Source organism: Desmodus rotundus, chromosome 5 (genome assembly GCF_022682495.2).
Source record: "Desmodus rotundus isolate HL8 chromosome 5, HLdesRot8A.1, whole genome shotgun sequence".
NCBI classification, from domain to species: domain Eukaryota; kingdom Metazoa; phylum Chordata; class Mammalia; order Chiroptera; family Phyllostomidae; genus Desmodus; species Desmodus rotundus.
In genome coordinates this window covers 152,916,518-152,938,015 of record NC_071391.1, presented here as the reverse complement: position 1 = coordinate 152,938,015, position 21,498 = coordinate 152,916,518, and the positions used below count along the sequence as shown (strand labels likewise).

The 21,498-nt window shown below is 52.4% G+C and overlaps 1 protein-coding gene across 4 annotated transcripts in view; it reads right to left on the bottom strand.

Annotated features, from left to right (window-relative positions):
- The window catches only part of OTOF (otoferlin), an 82,016-nt gene that overhangs the window by 48,671 nt on the left and 11,847 nt on the right, over positions 1 to 21,498 (bottom strand). For all 4 annotated transcript variants that reach the window (XM_024553011.3, XM_024553010.3, XM_024553009.2 and 1 more), the window contains exons 2-4: positions 20,195 to 20,253; positions 7,083 to 7,171; positions 1,765 to 1,864 (exon numbers count right to left, since the gene is read on the bottom strand). In XM_024553011.3, coding sequence (XP_024408779.2) covers positions 1,765 to 1,864; positions 7,083 to 7,171; positions 20,195 to 20,253 — 248 coding nt within the window. The remainder of the gene's footprint in view (positions 1 to 1,764; positions 1,865 to 7,082; positions 7,172 to 20,194; positions 20,254 to 21,498) is intronic.

The window sequence follows — 21,498 nt, the reverse complement described above, 5'->3', positions numbered from 1 at the left end:
CCTCCGAATGCCCAGGCTCGGACTTCCCAAGGGAAGCGAAGGGGGCACACATTTTCTGAACCCTCACTAGGCCGATGTCACGCTGACATGCTGTGAGGTAAACTCATCTGATCTTCTCAACACTTCGACCTACCCTACTTGGCCTCAGAGAGGTTTAGTTACTTGCTCAAAGTCACCCAGCTGGGAAGTGCTGGAGCTGGACTGGAGCCCAGCCCGGCTGACTGCAAACCCCGTGTCCTTCCCACTGAGCCAGTGTGGACCTGTTGCTGTGACCAAGTAGACAGCATGGTGGGAATGTGGTGGCCTGGAATGGGAAGCCCTGCATTCCAGGGCTGGCCCTGCTGTTGGTCAGCTGTCTGACCCTGCCCAAAGCCATTTTCCATTCAGGACTTCAGGGTCACCCTCATACAATGGGCAGCATGTGGCTGAATCCCTAAGTGTGATTCTAGAAACACAGGGTGTGGGCTGGCTGGCCGTCCATTCCTGCCCACTTCCCCGTTCTCTCCTGTCTCACTTCCCACACTCTATTCTCTTCCTCCAGGCACCTTGGTTCTCTTCCAGGTCCTCCGTTCCCATAGGTACATAGCTTACTCTGCACCCTTTCTCTCCTCACTGGGGTGACTGACACCCCAGCTCCCTGACTTCAAGGAGCAGCTCCTGTCCTCACCTACCATTGGAGAGAATGACCTGGCTGGAGCCAAGCAGAGAAGCCCCAAATGCTCTCCTTGTTCTCAGCAAGGAGGTGTCCAGACACACGAAGGCACCATGGGAAGTCCTGCCCCACGCTGGCACTGCCCCTAGGGCCCACCCAGTCCAGCTCTGGGCCGCAGCACTGCCTTCCGAGGCTGTGCTGCTGGCTATGACCCAAGGCTGCCCATTACAGGGCCCAGGGGAGGAGCCTTGGTACAGATCCACGTTACACATGGGTACGCTGGGGTCAGGAGACCATGGCTAACAGTGTTTTGTATATTAATTGAGCACTTACTATGTGCTTAGCTGTTCTAAGCACTTACTGTGTTTATTTTAATCCTCTGAACAATCCTGTGAAGCAGATACTATAATTTTGCTCACTTTGCAGATGACATGTCACCTGCCCAAGTCACACAGTGAGTGAGTGGCCTGACTGAGGTTTGTACTCAGCAGGCGTGTTTCTCACCACCATGCCTGTGAGTGGGCATAAGTGAACTCAAGCAGGGGGATGCCTCAGAGCAGAGCCTTTCCTTCCTTCCTTGGTTCGCATCCGTGTTAGGAGCTGACAGACTGAGCCTTGTTAGTGCCTGTGTGCTCACTTGGAAGTGCTAGGATGGGATGTGACAAATGGAATGAAGGTGTGGTCTCTGTCCTCACAGAACGTCTGGTCTTAGAGAGGAGCCAAGAGTGTGGTGAAGACCTCGCCCTGGAGTGGCCAGCAGAGCTCGGCCTGGCCTGCGGACGAGCAGGGAGACCACGCTAGTGATTCCTGAGCTGGGTCCACGTGGAAGGAGCCCTTGTTGGAGAAGGAAGGGCGTCCCCAGTTGCCCTTCTCTTGCACTCTAGGAAGGGCTGCTGCGATGTCCACCTTGGGACAGCAGACTGGGCCATACCCCAAGAGCTCTGGCCTCCACCACCAGGCAGAAGGACTCTGGCAGAGTCTGACCCAAGTCACCTCCTCTGGGCTCACCTCTCAATCCAACAGGAGTGTCCCCAGATCACTGTGTGTGTGTGTGGGGGGGGGGGGGAGGAGCCCCATGATGGGCAAGCCCAGGGGCTCTGGGGCACACCCACCTTCAGGAGAGCATTGTTGTCATCACTCAGTGTATCAGTCACCTCCGCATAGTTTTCCTCTACCACCTTCTGCAGCACCATGCGGAAGGTCCCAATGAGCCTGTGAATGGCAGGGGGACATGTCAGGTGAAGAGGCCAGAGTGAGCCGCTGACATTCCAAGGGTCTGTGAGTGTCTGGGAAGGAGACGAGAGGGCTGGAGAGAGGGGGGCTTGCTCAGGCTCCAGGCAGGGGCTGTGGGAGTGGCCTCAGAGCCAGGGCAACATGTCCAGGAGGGCGTGCGACCCCTGACAACTGCATGTGGTGTATGTGTGGATCCGTGTACCTGTGGGAGGCCGAGGGCAGTGAGCCCCCAGGGGGATGGTCACAGACTAGGAGACCGGGTAGAATGGTATAGCCTTTTGTCCTTCGGGTATGTGGAGTCGGGGTTCAGCTGAGTCCCTGCAGAGCAGCTTCCAGATGTCCCCCACAGAGGCTGCTGGGGAAGGACTAGAAGCTCCTGGACACACGAGCAGCTCCTCCACTTTCGACTTCTCTCACTGTGACCAGCCTCTCTACCCCCACGACACCACTGGCTCATTCGTCCCCTGTTTCATCAGTAGTGATGCCCACACTGCCATTCTGCAAGATCTCCCAGGGTGAGGACCCATCTGCTTGCGGGACCCCCATGCTCCCAGGGGAGGGGCAGCGCAGGGCTGTGAGGAGCACAGACTTGGAGTCAGAGAGACTGAGATTTGAAACCCAGCTCTGCCACTTACCAGCAAGTTACCCAGCCCCAGTTCTCTCTGAAGATGAGCTACCAACCCCTACTTGACAGCTGTCGTTTACAGGACTGACTGAGACCCTCTGTGCCAAATGTGTCACATCCGAGTGCCTGGCACGCAGCACTCCAAACGCAGTCCGGGCGTTACGGGGAGGGGGGTGCCCTACACTGTGTGTGTCTCTGGGGCAGGGCTTTGTTTTCTATTTCCGGCCTGTTTGATACTTTGGGCACACTGGCGTTCTCAGTATCTGCTGAGTTAATGAACAGCAGTGGGTGCCCAATCAGCGTTGGCAGAGTTGACTCAAACTCCATCCCACCCCGTGGTTTGAAGGTTCGTGCTCTGGGGGAGAACAGAGACTCAGAGAGATGTCCTCGCGGGGCGCCTCCACGTGGGGTAGATGAATACATACACGCCATTTCCCGGTGAAGGGATGAAAGCTGAGGAGGGCCCCCACAGTGTGTGAGCACTGGAGGGGGTTTGGGGTCCTCTGGTGCTGCCCTCAATTTACAGAGGAGACAGGTGAGGCCAAGAGAAAACAGGACGAGACGCAGCTAATTAATGGCAGGTCCGGGTGAGGCGAGGTATCGGGCCAATTCCCACTTGACAGGCACAGCGTCCACGTGGGAGCAGCCATGCCAGGTGTGTAGGAAAGGCTTCCTCCGGAGCTGAGTCTCACCTGCCAGCTCACCCTCCTCCCTGAGGGCAGAAGTGTTCATACCGTTCCTTCCCTCTGCAGCCTGGCTAGGCTTCTAGGGGCTTCTCAGACTTAGCCCCGCCTTAAGGCTTCTCCCCAGCTCAGGGAGTGCGCAGAGAGGAGTGCCCGCCCGGGGGCCAGAGGACCCGGAGCCATTGCCCCAAAGTCTCCTTTTTGTCCTGCTAAAGTGAGGGAGGCGGGCTGGTAGCGTCTGTACTGTGTGGACACTCTAACAGCAGACCACAGGCACGAAGGAACGCCCTGGCCCTTCTGCAGCCTCGCCTCTTTCTGTCCTAAATCAGTGGTTCAGACCAGCATGCACAGGTTCACCTGGAGGGCCTGTTAAAGCACAGGTGACCGGGACCCGCCCACACCTGGTTGTGCTGGCGAGTGTTTCAGGACTGGCTGGGGGAGGGGGAGGGGGAGGGCAGGCCCGACCTGTAGCTTTTGCAACTGTGTGGTGTGCATGCTCCCGTGCTCACCCCCGCCCCAGCCCGGCCAATTTCAGGCTTCCCATGTGGAGTCGCTGAACTCAGAGTTGGGAGAGACTCGCACCCGGCACCTCTGCTCTTAGGAGCTGGTAGGATCCAGCTCCGGCTCACCACTGGCCCCACCTCAAGGCATGTGATGCAGTGGTGGGTAGGGCCGGAGAATGTGTTTCTGATGCTGCTGCTGCAGATGGCAGGGGAGGGGGGCGGGAACACGCTGAGAATTCCTGTTCTACTGCTGCTATTTGCTGACTGGGACTTCAGGCTGTTTTAGTCCCGCTAGGAGCTGTAAGGCACCTGATGGACTCAGTGACATCCTTCCCTAGCAGGTGCCCCAGAGGCCAAGCAGAGATGCTGCAATGTGACAAGACACCCCCAGGGGGCAGGGTGGAGCTATTCCCCCATGAGTGCTCAGAGAAGCCTCTGGTGCCTCCCAGCCTTAACTAAGGTCAGCCCCTCACATTTTTAGACTCCAGAGGGGCCCAAGAGGAGGGCTTGTCCATCATTCTGTTAAGAAGGAGTCCCTTAAACACCCTCCTGACACACGCTCTCAGCCCCTGCCTTGCACCGCCCCCCTGACCCCTGTGGGCTCCCACCACCCTGCAGCTACTCTCACAGCCAGTTCATTCTTGCCACTGCTTTCTGGCAAGCCCCACCCTCCTTGTCCCTCATGCCCTGGCCCAAGCCCTCCCCATCCACACACAGACTAGGGACCATCCCTAAGGGGAGGCAGCATAGACAGAGAAAAGAGCATGCATTCTGGAGTTGGACAGAGTGGGGTCTAAACTGGGGGTGTCCACCACCTGGCAGCTGTGTGACTTGGGCCAGTCCCCTAAGCTCTCTGAGCCTTGCTTTTTATCCATCTCCCCAAAGGAGGGGATGGCACTCGCTTGGCTGTGCTGCGTGGCCGGGAGAACACTCCAGTGAGACCCCTCTAACACTGCACACTCGGCTATCCGCCCCTTCTCCCCTCCTATGGGCAGGGGGCATGCTGCCGGTGGCTTGTGCAGGTCTGGTCTCCTTTGTGGGATGGGCTTTGGGGGCAGAGGCCCTGCCTCACAGAGCTGGGCCAGAGGGTGGTCTGGGCACCAGCATGGGATAAGCTTGTCACCACGCCCCACCCCAACAGGGGAGTTTTAACTCCTAACAGGTCCCCCCAACCTCCCTCAAACAAAAATAGTATTCTTTGAAATGGACAATAGATATTATCTCAGTCTTATGTCAAGTATGAAGAAAAGTATTTTTATAAACCTTCGCTCTTCCTACAAGTCTGCAAATGTGCCATCTAAGCAAAAACGATGCTTGTTATGAAAACACAGCTTCAACACAAGTGCCTTAATCCTCAATACTGCTTTCAAAAGAATGGGGCCCTTCAGCCCCCTCTACAGACAGGAAGGAAGCCCTGACTTTGAGGTGCATGGTGACTCCCCAGGTAACCCCTCCCACCCTGGTTGCCCTTTGTCCAGCCTGGCTGCAAACTCAGTGGGGTCTGCCTATCGCCTCTCCTCCTCGGGATGGGCAGCTTGGAGCAGCTGTCTGGGAGGGTGGAGCCCGGGTTAACCGAGGAAGGGTGGGCTTACATGCTCCTTGGACAGCTGGGTCCCTCCCTGGAGAGTGGGGGCGTGAGGCCCTTCGTTCTACGGGAAGGAGCCCTGGCCCTGGAGTCAGGAGGTCTGGGTGGAAGACCCTGCTGTGTGACCCTGGACAAGGGCCCTCTCTGGGCCTCAATTTCCCCCAGCTGTTAGGCAAAGGAACTGGGACCCAACCTCCAGTCCTCTAACAACCTCCTTCATGGGGCCCACCCAGGTTCCCCACCACAAAGAGGGCACCCCCTAAAGAGCTCACAGCTGCCCCCAGGGATTAGCCATCAGGGAGGGGGCCTCAGGCACATGCTGGCCCTCAGACTGACCACAATGGAGCCGCAACCAGGCACCAGGACCTGTCAATAATTCATTGCCTTCCCCCCGGGAGCTGGTGTCAGGTGCCCACAGCGGCCAGGCCTCCACCGCTGCCCTGGCTCCTGAATTATTCAGGACCCTGGAGACCAGTAGCTGGGTCAGGCCATCCCCCCAGGGTCCTGGACAGGCAGGGGAAGCACGGGACCCTCTGGCCCAACACCTTGTCCTCACAGGGAAGTCCAAGGGTCCTGAAGGAGGACTTTATTCAAAACCGGGGCTGAGCTGAGCCCACCAGGGGGCTCCCTGCCCCCTACCAGGACCCTTCCTTCCTTCACTCCCTGTTTCTTCCTCTTTCCAGCAGCCTCTGGGACCACTGGGTGAGGGGCCAGTTTTCCAAGCCACCCTCCACTTCCAGCACAAATCAGTTCCATTTCTCAGACCATTTACCTCCGTTTCCCCAAATGCACCAGTCATGTGACCGGGCTCTCTCCCTGGAGTGCCCTGAACCCTTCAGAAAAGAGCGGCCCCCAGACCCTCCCAGCCCACACACCCCCTGCCTCCTGACCCCGTGGACACGTTTCTTTGTTCACTCGCACGAAGTCGTCAGGGCACCCGGCACCACCCAAGCTGTGCATGTGGCTTCGCTGGTTGGTAAGCCCAGAGCAATTGGTTTTGAACCCCAGACAGGAACTGACATTTATTCTACTTAGCCACCGTTCCAGACTATTCACATCTTGCTGAATTCTGCTTGTCGCCCAGAGACATGGATGGGGACCTCTGCTGAACCTCTAGTAGTGACAGGGCTCACGTGCGCAGAAGGCAAGCTCCACGAGGGTCGGCGCCTCGCTGTCCTCAGCACTAGCCCCGTGCCTGATGCGCAGCAGGCACTTAGGAAACGTTAGGGGGAATGAACAAGTGACCAAATCCCTATCTCGTTTGATTCTCACAGCTTCCCTCAGAGGTAAGTACTTATCCTTTTTCCACGTGAGTACACTGAACTCAGAGAGATTGTGTAACCTGCCAGGGTCACCTGAGATGGCTGGGCTGGGGCCTGAGGTCAGGTTTGCCCGACTCCTAAACCATCGTACTTAACGGCCTCAGAGCGCTGGCCTTGCACAGGTGAGACGAGTTTGCCTTCGAGGCTACAGACGGTCTGCTGCAGGAGACCAGCAGCCATTACTTTAGCTCCTCTGATGGGTGACGGTGGTCCAGCATGGGTCAAGGGGAAGACTTAAAGAAGGGGACAGGAAGCTATGATGGCACAGGGGACAGACGGGGTGGTCAGGAGGGTGGGTTGTTCTTGACCCGCAATGGTTGGGGGTCCTGGGGACTCTGAGGACAATGTGAAGGAGCAGGTAGGGGGGTCTTTTGAGATCACTTCAGGGCAGGTTGGGGTGGAGTCCCCTTTAAAACCCAAAGGAGAGGGCAGCCCCCAGCCCCTTCGGCCCCACCGCCCCTCCCCCAGCCCACACTTACTTGTTGCTGAAGACTTTGCTGTAGTTGAAGATCTGAATCTCAAGGATCTCATTGTTGTCGATGCTGCTGGCCACTGGCCACTGGAAGGTCTGAGGAGAGAGGGACAGCTGTGGCCTTGGGTGGAAACGATAGGGAGGGGTGTGGGGACTGGGGGGGAATCCCTGGTGAGCTGGCCCCTCATGTGGGCCCAGAGCTCCCCAGGGGCAAAGTTCACACCTGGAATCTCATTTACCAGCCACCGCCTGACAGCATGGGGGTTGTTGCCCACTCCTCTTTCAAAGGGGGCGCCGGGAGGCCTCTGGTGACCTGCAAGAGGTCATATGCTACGTGGAAGAACCTAATGCTGACCAAGACTTCCGACTCTCGGCCCAGTGAGGCCTCCCAACTCCCGGGGTGTGCTCACTGGTGGGGTGGTGCCCCAGGGGGGCACTCCAGGACCACGGCAACGATTGTGGTTTGTGACCTTGGTTTTTGCTGTGTCCCCCATCAAATTCATTCTCACTGACCAAGGTCTGCTCAGAGTGGGAAGTGTGGGCTCCCCCGTTCTGGTCAAACCACCCCTCACACTGGCGATGTTAACTTTAGGGAACAGATTTTAGCCGTGTAGTGTTATTAGGGTCAGGCCCACAGAAGAGGGTCAGCCCGTCCCCTACTCACTGTTTCTAGACTCCCCCTCACCACTTCCATCTTGGCTTCATTATTAAATCAATCACAATGATGAACAGGAATGTGAGTGGGGTTTTTCCTGATGCCCCAGCACTGACAGCAAGGACCCAAAACAAGCCAAAGGTGCCAAGTAGCCCCCTCAGGACTGCCTCAAAGGCCTGCTACCCACAACCTTCACCCAGCACTTCCTGGGATGCAGAAGACCGGGGAAGGGAAATGTAGAGAGAACCCACCCTAGGCACAGTGCCCATGTGGCACTGCCCTGGGGCGACAGTTCAGAAAGGCTGAGGAGCCACAGGAAGGGCAGCTGGCATACAAGTTCCCAGCGGCATCTGACTGGGTAGTGGACTCCTGGTTTGTGCCCCGAGCCTCTCAGGAGACTCACAGAGCCCCTGGGGGCCAGGACAGTGGCCACCGGGGAGACTGGTGTGCCACTGTGGGTGCGTCAGGTATATGGTTTGCGCTTTGTGGGCCAAGTGGGGTCTGAGAAGGGCAGTCAGGCTCGAGCTGGCCCCTAGCACTCCACCCAAGGCTGCGTCCGGGGAGGGGTCCTGAGCTTAGGTGAGGCGGTGGTGCAGGAGTTGGGGTGGGGTGGAGCCAGATCCCCTGGGCTGGCAATCCAGCGTGAGGCCGCTAAGGGCTTCCACAGAGCCCGCCCAGACAGTGTCCTGTGTGCCAGCCGGCAGTGGCCAGCCTGCCACAGTGATGGCTCCCAGGGCTGGCTGGAGCTCATCAGACAGGCTGCGACACCACAAGGAGGGGCCACGTCCGTGGCAGAGAACAAGAATCAGACCGCATCTCCCCTCCCCCAACTGGAGTGGAGGAGATGTGGGGGGCCTGAGCCAGCATCCCTGTCCCACTCTGCCTTGAGCCACAAGCCCAAGAGATGAGAGAAGACCAGGCGTAAGGAGGCTGAGAGTTTGGAGTAGTCAATCCTTCTGAACTTGACTTTGAATAACTGAAAATGACAGGAAAGCCCTGAGGTCTCCTCAAATTGCCATTGAGAGATGGTTTCAAGGGGGGTTTTAACAGAGCAGTGGAAGGCAGTGGATTTTAAATTTTGTTTCATTTTTACACCCCACCAAATTCAGACTGTTCAATAGGCTAGAGATAAATAATAATGACAGTAAGAGTGACGACAGCTGCCATTTATAGAGAACTTTTTACCATGCAGGGGTCTGAATGCTTTAGATGCCTTAATTCATTTAGTCTTCACTACAACCCAAGGGGCTGCTAATGTGTTCTCTGCTGAACAGAGGAACTCGGGCTCAGAGAAGTAAGAGGCTCTGGAGAACTTAGGGGTTGAGCAGGCCCTGGGAGGGGCTTCTGAGAGCCCAGCCTGCAAGTCTGCCAATTCAAAACCAAGCTTCCTTCTCCCAGTCTGGGGACTGGGGGCTTGTGTGGCACGGGGCCAGTCTGGAAGGTCACTTCCAATGTGGGCAGAAAAATGGCCTTATGTCTCCTCTCTTCAGGACGGACCAAGTCCCAGGGAGGACCCTGATGGCCACCCCCTCTCCCTTGCACCTTGGTTCAGCTGGAGCAGGCAGGGGCAGGAGGAAGAAGCAGAGAAGGGAGCGGGAGGGGTGGGGCGGGAGCGAGTTCTGAGCAGACCTTGACTCCGAAGGGTGAGGGGAGTCCGGCCCACAGGCTTCATTAAGCAGCTCCTGCTCCCGCTGTCTAGGTGCCTCCAGCTGAGCGGAGTCTGTGGTTTTCATAATGAAGTTGCTTTTATTGGGCTTCCGGGAAATAACCAAGCTCAGGAAGGGCCAGCTCGTTAGTGCCGTGCTGAGGGGAGAGGGCCTAGGGAGCCGCCAAGATTTCAGTTTCCTTGGGAGGAAGGGGCAAGGGTGTTTGATCCACCCCAGGATCTGTAGGGTGGATCAAACACCCTCGGGGTTTGGGCTTTGAAAGCAGAGAAAAATTAGGGGGGAAAAGAGATGACATTAGAGGAAGGGTGTGTTGAAAAGTGACATTAATTTGGTGAACACAGAGGAACAGCGGAAGTCATTTTGAGGAAAAGGGACCCAGAGAAGAAACCTGCTTGTGATTTCTTTTTGCCCATCTCCACTGACATGCCCAGCGATCGCGGGTGCAGTTTAGAGGTCACTAGGGCCCACAGGAATGAAAAGCTGCTCATCGTGAGCCAGTGTGCTGGGTCAGGGAGAAGGGGAGTCTGGGAGGGCTGGGGAGGGGGCACCTCTGGGAGCCTGGACTGGAGATGAGACTCCAGAGGTGGCAGACCTGGATATGTGGCTGAGAGAGTCCTTTCAGGAAGTTTTCCAGGAAGGAGCCTCAGGAGGAGAGAACACAAGCAAATGAATGCTAGAGCAGGGCCAGGGTCCGGGTTTTCACTGCGGACGCCAGGGGTTAAAGCCCTTCTCAGAGGCTTTCCTGAGGAGAGGAAGGAAGGTAAGTCCTGAACGAGTCCCATCGGCTTCTTTCACCACCCACTTCCTCCCCCTTTGGGTAGTCTTCCCTTTCCTCACTTTGCTGCCTCCCCATTTTCCATCCACACTGCACCCTCCCTGGTTTCTCTGTTCTCCTCCTCTCCATTTGCTCCTCTGTTATCATCCCACCACATCCATTTTAATCTTGTATTAGTTTCTCTCTCTCTGTGTCTACCTCTCTGTCTCTGTCTCTCCCTCTGTTTTTCTGTCTGTCTGTCTGTTTCTCTGTCTCAGAAAACAAAAGGCAGAGAGAGGGAGAGAGAGACAGAGATATGTAGGCTTTGTGCCAGGCCAGCAGCAAGTAGAGGTTCTCGAGCCTGGTTGCCCATTGGAATCACTTCTGGAAGCTTAAAAAAAAAATCCCAAAGTCCAACCTGCATTTGAGACCTAGCACGCGGAGGCTCTGCTGTTGAGGGGTGGAGGGGCGGGTGGTCCAGGTGTCAGTATAGCAAGAGCTTCCAGGTGATTCCATGAGGCCAAGTTTGAGGACCACTGTTCAAGGGAAAGACCTTCCTGATGAAAGCAAGTGCCAGCTCCCCTCCTCCCCCACTCCATCCCACCTGGCCCTCTCCCACTGGGGTTCAGAACAGGCAGGGCTTCACAACCTGTAACCAGCCTCCTAGCTCAAGGGAAGTGACTTAAGGACAGGACTTGGGGTCCAGGGTGCTCTTTGCAACTTCTATTTGCCCTCCTTAGAAGCAGGGGCATGGGTTAGGGTTTGGTTTGAATTTTCCATGGCTGTTTCCTCTATTTCCCCCTCTCCTTTGTCTGAGGGTATCTCAGGCACCCTGGGAGTATGGAGCTGTGACCCAGTTCGCCAGCCCTAGGTGTGACCTTGACCTGGCTGGTGCTGGCCAGGGCAGCCAAGTTTGCATCCTATCAGCCCCAGCAATCTAGGGCTCCACGGAAAGGTTTCCCTGATGCGGGTTGGAGAATGACCTGGATTATTCTGGGGCTCATCGACCGGCCTGGAACTGACCTAAACTGGCAGTGTCCACAATATCCTTAAAGAGACAGTGTTCTAGATTTTTTGGGGGTGGAAATCTTAGGGCGTGTTGCAAAGCTTTAGGGTACCATGGAAAGAGACTGTCTTGGGAATTTAAAGACCTAAGACTCAACTTGAGTTCATTCTTTTGCTCAGCAATATTCCCTGAGCCCTGTGTTGGGTGCCAAGTCAATTATGAACCAAACAGGGACATTCCTGGCTCCACGGTGCTCACAGCCCATGACTTCTGGGTGAAAGCAAAGTGGACAGATGACATCAGGTCCCCTTGACCCTCCAGCCACTGGACTGATGACCTGTTCCTCCTCTGGGCTCAGAAGGCCCATTGTCCATCTTTGTTTTGGGTCCGTCTCCCCACTAGACTGAGCCCCTAGAGGGCAGGAATGAGCCTTGTGCACTTTGCAAGTGGCCATCAGCTCTGGAATCAGACGCACCTGGGGTCCAGTCCTGATGTGGCTACGTATCACCTGGGATGGTACCGACCCAGTGGGTGGCCCTGAGTTATAATCCCATGTAAAGCTCTCAGCCCACCCTGCCACGTGCTGAGCACTCAGCAAAGAGCAGCTGCTTTGCTTACTATTCCTACAGGTGCTCTTGCCATTCTGGCCTCTGTCCATTCTGTGGGGTCTGGGCCACATAGGGCCTGGCTTAGAGCCAAACCAAACTGGCTTGTGGTGGGTCCGGGGTGGCCATTCCCATTTCCCCAGGGCAGGGGCCTCCGCTGGCTGCTGGCCTGGCATGAAGCCCACCTCCCACCCCCCTCCAGAGTTGTGAGTTAAATGCAGGATCTCAGGTTCCAGCCTCTGGGAAAGGAGACACCACATCCAGGCTCTGTTTCCACCCATTGTAGCCTGGAGCATTGTTCTCCTCCCATGGCCCGAGTCCTCCCGCTTGGGTCCCTCGCTCAGCCCAGGCCGCTGCAGCCCTCTCATCCTTGTCTGAGTAGAGGAGGGAGAGACATTTGTTGCATTTTTCAGCCATGCAACAGTTCTGTGAGGCAGGCAGAGCGAGGTGTAAATCCCCGCTTCACAGAGCGGGACACCGAGGCCCAGAATGGTTGAGTGGCCAGCCCAAGGTCATGGAGTTTATTAATACCTCATTGAGGACTGCAGCCCAGGCCTACTGACTCTCAGGCCAGGGTGCTTTGTACCTCCCTGAGCTGGTTCCCTAAGGGTCTGGGTGCAGTAGGGGTGAGAAAAGGGATTTTCTGGGAAGCCCACAGGCCTCCAGAGGTTTTACAAGGAGCAGCTGAGGTTTCTTTTCCAAGCTTGTTCTCAGACCACTGACAGCAGGTTCCCTCAGGGCCAGCCAGGGAGATTTAGGGTTTGTCCACTCCAGGCTGGGAGGCAGGCGCAGCCTGGGTGCGGTTCTGGGCTCTTTTTGAGAGGCCTGGGCCCTCTCTGAGCAGAGAGGGTGTGGGAAGCCGCCTCCCCTGTTTTGGGGGGTGTGCCCTGCCATCCAGTGGTGGCCAGGCTGTGGGCCACTTCTCAGAGGGAGAAATGGAGGGAGGAGGCGTGGAGAGATCCCACCCAGCAAAGCCTTGCAGGGGTGGACCGGGGGTCATTTCCCACTGCTACACCCCGAGGGGGCTGAGCGTCAGTATGAGAGTGAACTTAGAAGTCTGGCTTCGCCACTCACAGCTCTGTCACCTGGGGCAGGATTCGTGTTCTCTGAGCCTGAGTTCCATCCCCTGTAGGTGGACAGTGGATGGAAGAGGACTTGCTCAGGAAGCAGCACAGCGCTGCTCTTTCTGGAAACTGCTGTCACAACCCTCCTGTGGGACTGTCGCAGGTGGTGGGGGCGAGTGATCGGAGGGCCTGAAGTGCTCCAAGTCATTCAGCATCCTTGCCTCCACTCCACTAAATACCAGTGGGTTCGCCCCTGACAACCAGAAGCTTCCCCATCTGCTTGGGTGAGTAGAACTTCCCCTGGTGAGAGCCGCTTCCCCCCCAACTCAGGGCTCCTCTCTGATGCTGCCACGTGCTTTTGCTTGTAACCCCCTGGCTTCTGCCCCCTCCCTGGTCTCTCGCAGTGACCCAGAGGCTCCTCCATGCCCAAGTTTTTGCACAAATCTTCCTGTGCTGTTGAGCCTGCTTCTCCCTCTGGGGTATCTTTAGCCCGGGGCCCACATCAGGTGTTCTGACCACGGTCCTATGAATGGGGGCGGCACGGACTGACCCTCCACCTGGCCCAGGCCGGGTAGCATTGGGAAGGACACGGTGACTAACTGTGAACGTCATGGACACCTGTGGCTCAGGTGTCCCGGGTGCAGTTAATGGAAAGGAGTGGCAGTGCTCTTGGAAGGGGCATCAGGTTGCTCACTAGCTGGGGGCCTGGGTGGACATGTCCCCTGGGAGACTTGGTGAGAGGGAGGGAATTGGGCGCTTTGCCGGGCCGATGCGGGGCAGAGGCCCAGGGAGGCAGGGCTGTGAGAGACTGGGCTGGACTGCCTGCAACTTCACCCACCCGGCCCCCCTCCTCTCTCTCTCGGGGCCGTGATTGAGGAAATTAGGGGAAAACGAGAATGGACAGGTTGTTTAGTGGGGCACGCCTGAGGCCAAGGTGACTGGGTGAGTACCCAGCAATGGTTCTAGAATCCCTTCTTTTGGTCATCACTTTACAAAGAGACTTCATACCCATCATCAGCCCCCTTTGCCAGATGTGGGCACTGAGGCTGAGAATCAGAGGTAGAAATTCACACAGCCAGGAAGGGGACGGGCCCAGAACAGAACTGTCCTAGGGGGAGGCACAGGCTGGGCTATAAAGGCCAGTGGTTGCTCCAGAGCCCAGGCAAGAAGGTCGAGGCCTTCCTTCCCTGTTCCTGTAGCTCTGGGCCTACAGACAGGACTGTGGGATGGGCCCAGAGTGAGGAGGAGACAGGTTCTAGGTGGCCCCTCAGGATGGTGTCTGCTCAGCCAAATGCCAGCCTCAAAGGGAACAGTCTGCCATGGGCCCTCCCAGCCCAAACATGGCCAGACGTCAGAGATCAAGCCTAGGGAAGAAGGGGTAGGCTATTCAGGGGCCACCGCAGAGCACCGGCTTTGTGCCAAGATAGTGACTTAAGACTGTTGGTTCTCACCCCAAAGTGAACCCTGGAGAAATTGCAGAAGCAAGAGGGAACTATGGATTCCAGGAAGTAACAAACAAACAAATAGATAAATAAACCTGAGAAACCAGGGAGACCACAGGCTGTTTGACTGAGGGGAGACTGGAGCTGCCCTCCTTGGGCCGGGTGAGTGGAGGCGGCCATGCAAGGGTAGGTCAGGGGCAATCTCTGTACGTTCTGCTCTTAGCGCCCCCCTGACGTCCCCTTGGGGCAATCCTTGCTTGCTCCTTAACTGGTAAAATTGTGACAACAGCCTTACTGGGATAAGAATTGATGGAAATAGGTGCTGAAAGGCCAGCTTCTTTCAGTGAACCCCACAGCTAGTGTGTTTAGAGTCTGTGACAGATTGCCTTCTGTCAGCCGTGTTTCTTTTTAAAGGCTCAGAGATGAGACCCCCCCCCCGCCGCCAACTCTTTCTCTGGTGACTGGTGGGCATGAGCCCACCCATCAACCCCTAGAAATGAACATAGCTAGCCTTTGAAGCTTCCCTAAGTCTTGTTACCAGAGTAGCCGATACCAGAGGCAACAGGGCGAAGGAAAGAGACACTTGGAGAGGACCTCTCTCAGAAAAGAAAGCACACTGAACAGTGTGTGCCACCTGGAGCAGGGTCATTACAACAAGCGGACCGCAGAAAAATATATTAGCAATGGAACAGGACAAGGAGTCATAAAGGAAGAACAAATTAGTAAATTTGGAAGATCAGTCTGAAGAACTCCCTCAGAAGGCAGCAGGAAAAGAGATACACCAAAAATATAAAAGCTAAGAAATGACAGCTAGAAACAGAAGTGCTGACATCTCCTAATAGGAGTTGGCGGAGGAGAGAATGAGGTAAAAACTGAATGGAAGAAATAGTTGAAAAAGATGGAGACAGAATTTGCTATAATAAATCAAAGATGAAAGGCCTTCAGTTTGAAAGGGCTCACAAAATACTGCAAAACTGGAAAGATAAGGAAACATACAATTAGAAGCATTATAATACAATTTAAGAATATCAACGATAAAGGAATTACGCTTTTTTCCCCCAGAGACAAAGAAAGTATCACCCATTAGGTTACAGGAATTGGACGGCCATCAGCCTTCTCAGCAGCAACATGGAATGATACTTTTGAAGTTGTGGAAGGACTTTGAACCCAGAGTTTTCTATCTAGTAAAACTGACATTCAAATTCATTCAAATTGGAAGAAATAAGAAAAAATATTCTCAGATTTACAAAGCTTTAAGCCTGTTACAAAAAGACCCAAGTTAAAAATGCTTTTGGAGAAACTACTCAAAAAAGAAGGAAAACAATTCCAAGAGATGCTTCAAGGGGTATGGGAAATAAAGGTGATCAAATATCTTAGTAAAGACGAGTGCTGTCTTCAAAAAGGAAAAAAAAACCCAAAAAAACCCAGGATAAATAAGAGAAAAAGAAAACACACATTCGTAAGTACCTAGAATTAAAATTCTATTCTAGACAATATCAGCTTGAGGGTGTAGGCTGAGGTGGGAAATCAAAGAGGCACGAGAGAGTATTAAAATACTTGTCATGTCAGGGGAAGTTATAATTACTGATTTGTTTAAACTATCAATAGAGATACATAATCCTGAGTAAGGGTAACTACCTTGAAAACAAAAATGGAACGTGTAACTTTTCAACTAACAGAAGAAAACACGAGCTATTCAATGGAAGGCTGCAAAGTAGAAAAGAGCAAGCAAATAAAAGTACAGTAAATAAAAATGTAAAATTAGATGGTGGTAAAAACAAGCCTTACAACAATAACAATTGCAATAGATGGAAATGGGTGAAACGAATCCATTAAAACCCAAAGAGTTTCATATTGGGTATGGAAATAAGACCTAATCATACCTGCCCCACCAAGACACATGTAAGTTTTAAAACACAGAACTATTAAAAATAAAAAAGCGAAAAAATATACCAAGAAAACCAAAGGGCTGAAAAAGATACACCAGGGAAATGAACCAAAACAAGCTGAGAGAGCAATCCTAACATCTGACAAAATAGGAATTAGTGCAAAAAGCATCATGAGAGAGAAGAAAGGCACTAAACACCAGTGAAAGGGAAAACAGACGAGAAGGCACAGCCATCGCGAGCACACGGGCAACTAACTAGTAACACGGGGTCAAAGCACCCCAAGCAACAACCGACAGAACTGCAGGGAGAAATATATAAATCAACAGCTACCACAGGAGTCTCTTCAGTCATTTTTGATACTGATAGATCAAGCAGAGAAAAAAGCCAAAAATTGAATGATATCATGGATATGCTTGAGCTTATATTGCATATATAGAAAACCCTACACTGAGCACATTCCTTTTAAGCAAAGGAAGCATTTATGACCACAAGTTGCTCATAACGGAAGTCTCAATAAATTCCATGGGATTCCCTGCATATGACTATGTTCTTTGATAGTAATGCGATAAAACTAGAAATGAATATAATAAAGAGCTAAAACATCGCGTATCTTTGGAAACTAAATAGCATTATATAACTCTTGGGAGTAAAAGAAAATCATAAAGGAATGTAAGAAATATTTAAAACAATAATAATGAAAATACTACATATAAAATTTTGTAGGCTACAGTTAAAACTGTAGGTAGAGCAAAATTTATAGCTTTCAATACATTTATTAAGAAATACGAAGAGTTAAAAATAAGAGGCTTAGCAGTTAAGAAGTTGGGAAAAGAGTCACAGAACAAAAGGAAATAACCCGACAGGAGAGATATAATTAAGAAAAGAGCAGAAATCGATGAAACGGAGAACAAAATAACAAGAAAGAGTAATGAAGCCAAAGCTGGTTTCTTTATGAAGAATAATAAGATAAATGGTTTTTAGCAAGACTGGCCAAAGCAAATAGAAGGAAGATACAATTAAACATGGAATAAAAAGGGGGAAATAACTACAGGCATAAAAAAGATTTTAAAACATTATGATCCAATATGAGCTCACAAATTTAAAAACCTATATGGAAATGTAAGCCTGTCTAGAAAAATATAAAAATCCATAATTGGTGCAAGATGACATAAAGAAATTGAAAAGGGGGCCAAGGAGTTCCCTCTCTAAAACTGTCTGGACTTATGTGTTTTTACAGCTGATTTTTCAGCATGCCAAGAAGGAGTAAATGCCTATTGCACAGGTTGTTCCAGAAAATTTTATGTATTATGGAACTATAAAAATTTTATGAACATAGCTGCAAAAATCCTAACTAAAAATGTTTGTAAATTTAGTCTACCATCTATTAAAAATAACACATTATGAAATATACTAAAGGAAGAAATTATGATTATCTCAATTGATGCAGAAAAAGCTTTTGATAAAGTTCAACAACCTTTGGTATTTTTATAATGAAGTTTTTATCATAAACACTCAGTAAACTAGTGAGACAATGTTAACTAGTAAGCTCCTATTACAATTATATTTGATGACAAGACTTTAGATTCACTTATTTCCTTTAATACAGAGAACACAGAAAGGATATCCACTATCTCCATTACTGTTTAATGTAGAACTCGAGACCATGGCCAATACTCTATGGAAAGATAGAGAAGCAAGGAGGTAGGATTGGAAAGGAAGAGATAAAATACTTCATTTTGTGGGTAATATTATCATGTACCTAAAAAAAATAACAACCAACAAACTATTAAAATTAATAAGGGAGTTCAGCAAGTTTGCCAGGTAAAAGAAGGACTTATAAAGGAGAGGAAATAATTTTTCTACACCAACAACAATCAACTAAGAAATGTAATAAAAGTAAAATACCATTCATGGTTACAAAAAAACCATAATGCATCTAGGAAATAATCAAGAATGCGTAAGACTTCTATGTAAGAAAAATTTACAATCCTAGCAAAGGATGATAGGTAATTTGAATAGATGATTTAATATTATAGAAAAACTGACATCTTTCATAAGATAATTGTTGAATTCAATGAAATGTTACCAAAATTACAGTTTTTGGAGGGACTTGATTAACTTACTCTAAAACGTATCTGGAAGAATAAAGGTCTAGAAGTAGGTCAACTTTAAAAGAGAAGGGTAAAGGGAGAGAACGCGCCTCACCAGACAGTAAGACAAGCAGAAGAGCCCTATTCATTAACACAGAGAGGTGAAGTTCAAGAACAGACGACTAGACTAAAGGGATAGAGCAGAAGGCTCAGACGTAGACCTTAACATGCAATGAATGCAGGCAAATGATTGCTTGGCAAGTTGATGTTAGGAAAAGTGACCCCTTGCATGGACAGCAGTAAAACTGGACTCCTATCTAAAACCACATACGAGGTAAACGATACAACCACAGAAGTCAGGAAATGTAGGAAAACATACTTGTAACCTGGAAGAGTGGAAAGACGTCTTCAGCAAAACTTGAAAACAGCAGGACTGAGGATGTCTCATCAACCAGGGGCACCAGGGACCAAGTAGGCAGACAGATGGCAGAGTGGGGGAGAGTAGTTTCAATATGGAAAACCAGCAAAGGGTTGGTATCTAGCCCATACAGAGTTCTTGCAAAACAATAAGAAAAAAACATAGCGAGACCAATAGGACAAAGGAGCAGAGACTATAGACAGGCAATTTACAATGTATCGTGACAACGACAATGAGGTATCGCTGTTAGACTGGTGAAAATCAGAAAGCTGGGTACGACCAGGTGTCCATGAGGATGTGGGAGACAGGAATCGGAGTGCCCTGGGGGCGGAAGTGTGGCCCATGGCATGGCTGGTCAAATTGTGAGAATATAGTCCCTATGAGGCAGCAATTCCAGGGCAGGTATACATCTCAGAGAAGTGCTCGTGCAGGTCCAAGTGTGCATGCGTAAGAATATTCACTGCATTTCTGCTGGTGGGGACTGAGAGGCAAACTGGGGGATCCCCACTGCGGGAGTGTGTAGGTGAAATGTGTAGGGTGCCCAACACATCATCTCTGTCCTGGTTTGGCCAGACCTTTCCACTTGTATCTCTGAAAGTCTGTGTCTCAGGCAAACCAGGACGGTTGGTCACCCTAATATGGGCTGGCTGTGTCCCACGGAGCCCTGGGCACGGGTAGAAGTGAGCGGTTAGCACAGCAAGAGGGAGGGAGCTTAAAGATGGTGCTCAGTGAAACAAAACATTAATAAAATATGTAACCCAATACCATTTAAGGAAACAAATTACATATTCACAAGACAATAATAACAGTTTTAAGAACACACAGGAAACCAGTAGATACACATTAAACACACAGATGGTTGCATATGGAAGGAAGGAACATGGGAATAAGAGAATACACACGTACATGAATGCATACATACATACATGGAAACAAGAGCAGGGCCTTGTAGCGACCAACGAGGTAACGTGCCACACGCAAGCAAGAAACTTGACCCTCTGACCCCGAGGTCCAGAAGGAAAAGCAATGCTTCCTGGGGAGACTGTGGGAGAGGTACCCCAGCTCTTAGAGAGAAAGGGGGGAGGCTCCTGTGAGACTGGCTTTGCTGGAAGATGGCTGGGGTTAGCCTGGGCCCCCCACTAACCCAGGGAACCCCGGGAGGGAAGCCCCTCTCTAGTCCTGCCAGGCCCTAAGCTCGGGGCTCACTTTCAGACCTTCAGCACCCATGGGCCCTTTCTCTGGAGAGAACAAGAGGCCCGACCAGGAAGCAGGCAGTGGGCTGGGCCTGGGTGGCTACTTCTCTGCTCCGAATGGAGCTCTCAGGGGCAGAAGTGCCTGATAGGGGTCCAGGTGGAGCAGGAGAGGAAGGCATCCTCTCAGGAAGCAAACCAGAGATAAGCAGCCCTGAGCAAGCCCACCTCCCAGGATTTGGGGCCAAGTGCCTGCAGGAAGCAGGGAGGTATTGGTTCCCCTCTGGGCTCGCAGCTTGAGCTGTGGATGGTGGGGGGAGGGGGCGGGGGAGGTCCTACCTCATCGAAGTCAGCCACATCCTCACAGTTCTCCAGGACCCGGGAGTAGAAGGATTGCCCTGAGTAGGGGGAAGAGGAAATTTAGAGTCAGGCCTCCCTGGACAAGAAGCTAAGGTTGCACCCCTCGACCAGGTGGTCCTCATTGCGGCCCAGGGTTCGCAGGGCACTTGTTGTACACCATGGGACCTCCGGTCCCGTCCTGTGCAGCACTCCTCATCCAGGACGGGCAGGTCCCCACCTGGTCTCATCCTCCTCCGACCCTCTCAGCAGCCCCCTGAGGCAGGCGGGTCAAAGGTCATTAGCTGCATTTTACAAACAGGGCTACGAAGCAGTAAGAAGGCACAAGCTGGTCAGAGGCAGCTGTGGGAATGGAACCCTGGCCTCTTTTCTGCACCGTGCTGCCTTCCCTTTCTTGGCCTCTTTTGTGGTCTCCTCAGCTCCGCTCGCTTTCCCTGGCCTGCAGTGGCCGGGGCGGAGGCCTGACCCTGAGGACAGTGGGCACCCCACCCACCCAATGGCTGCTCCCTTCTAGGCCCCAGTCTGTAGCCTGGCCCGGAGCTCCTGCCCAAGCCAGGCCCTGGGACAGCCAGGCACATCCAGATCTCCTTCCCCGGAAGCCAAGGGCCTTCACCTTCCACCACTCTCATCTCTTTCTCCTTGAGCCTTAGCAGAGGGGAAAGCTTGGGTGATTTCTCCCACCTACTGCCCTCTCCTTTCCCCACCGGTGCAGGAGACAGTGGGGTGATATGAACACACATTTTCCCAGACCCCCACCAGCCCAGTCTCCACTCCGCCCACCAGGGCAGCAGTAAAGCAGGCCACTCTTCTAGCCCATCCAGTCGGAAGTGGCCCAGGTTACTTGAAGAACCATAATCAGGAGAGAGCTGGGGCAGGTTGGGGGGAGGGGGAGGGGTGGGTGGTGTGTGGGAGACACAGGCCAGTTCAGGTCACTTTGAAAACATTCAGTGGAGTCTATGCTGTACCAGGCCGCATCGTGGGGACTCAGGATAAGGGGGCTGATAAAGTACACAGCATCCCCTTACTCAGGGAGCAGACTGGCGAGCAGGGGACAGTGGGGAACCCGAACAGGTGGCCAGCTCAACACCATACAACATGTGCCCCAAGGTACAGTTTTGCATGACACAGAGAAGTGGTAGAGCGAACAAAGATAAATACGGGGTGGGTGGGGGGGTTGGGCGGCGGAGGGGCTATAATTTCCATGAGGAGAAACCCAGAGATAGGGTGAATTAAAAAGAAATTATTAGCTAGGATAAATTTATTATCATCTGTCCAGTGCACACCAA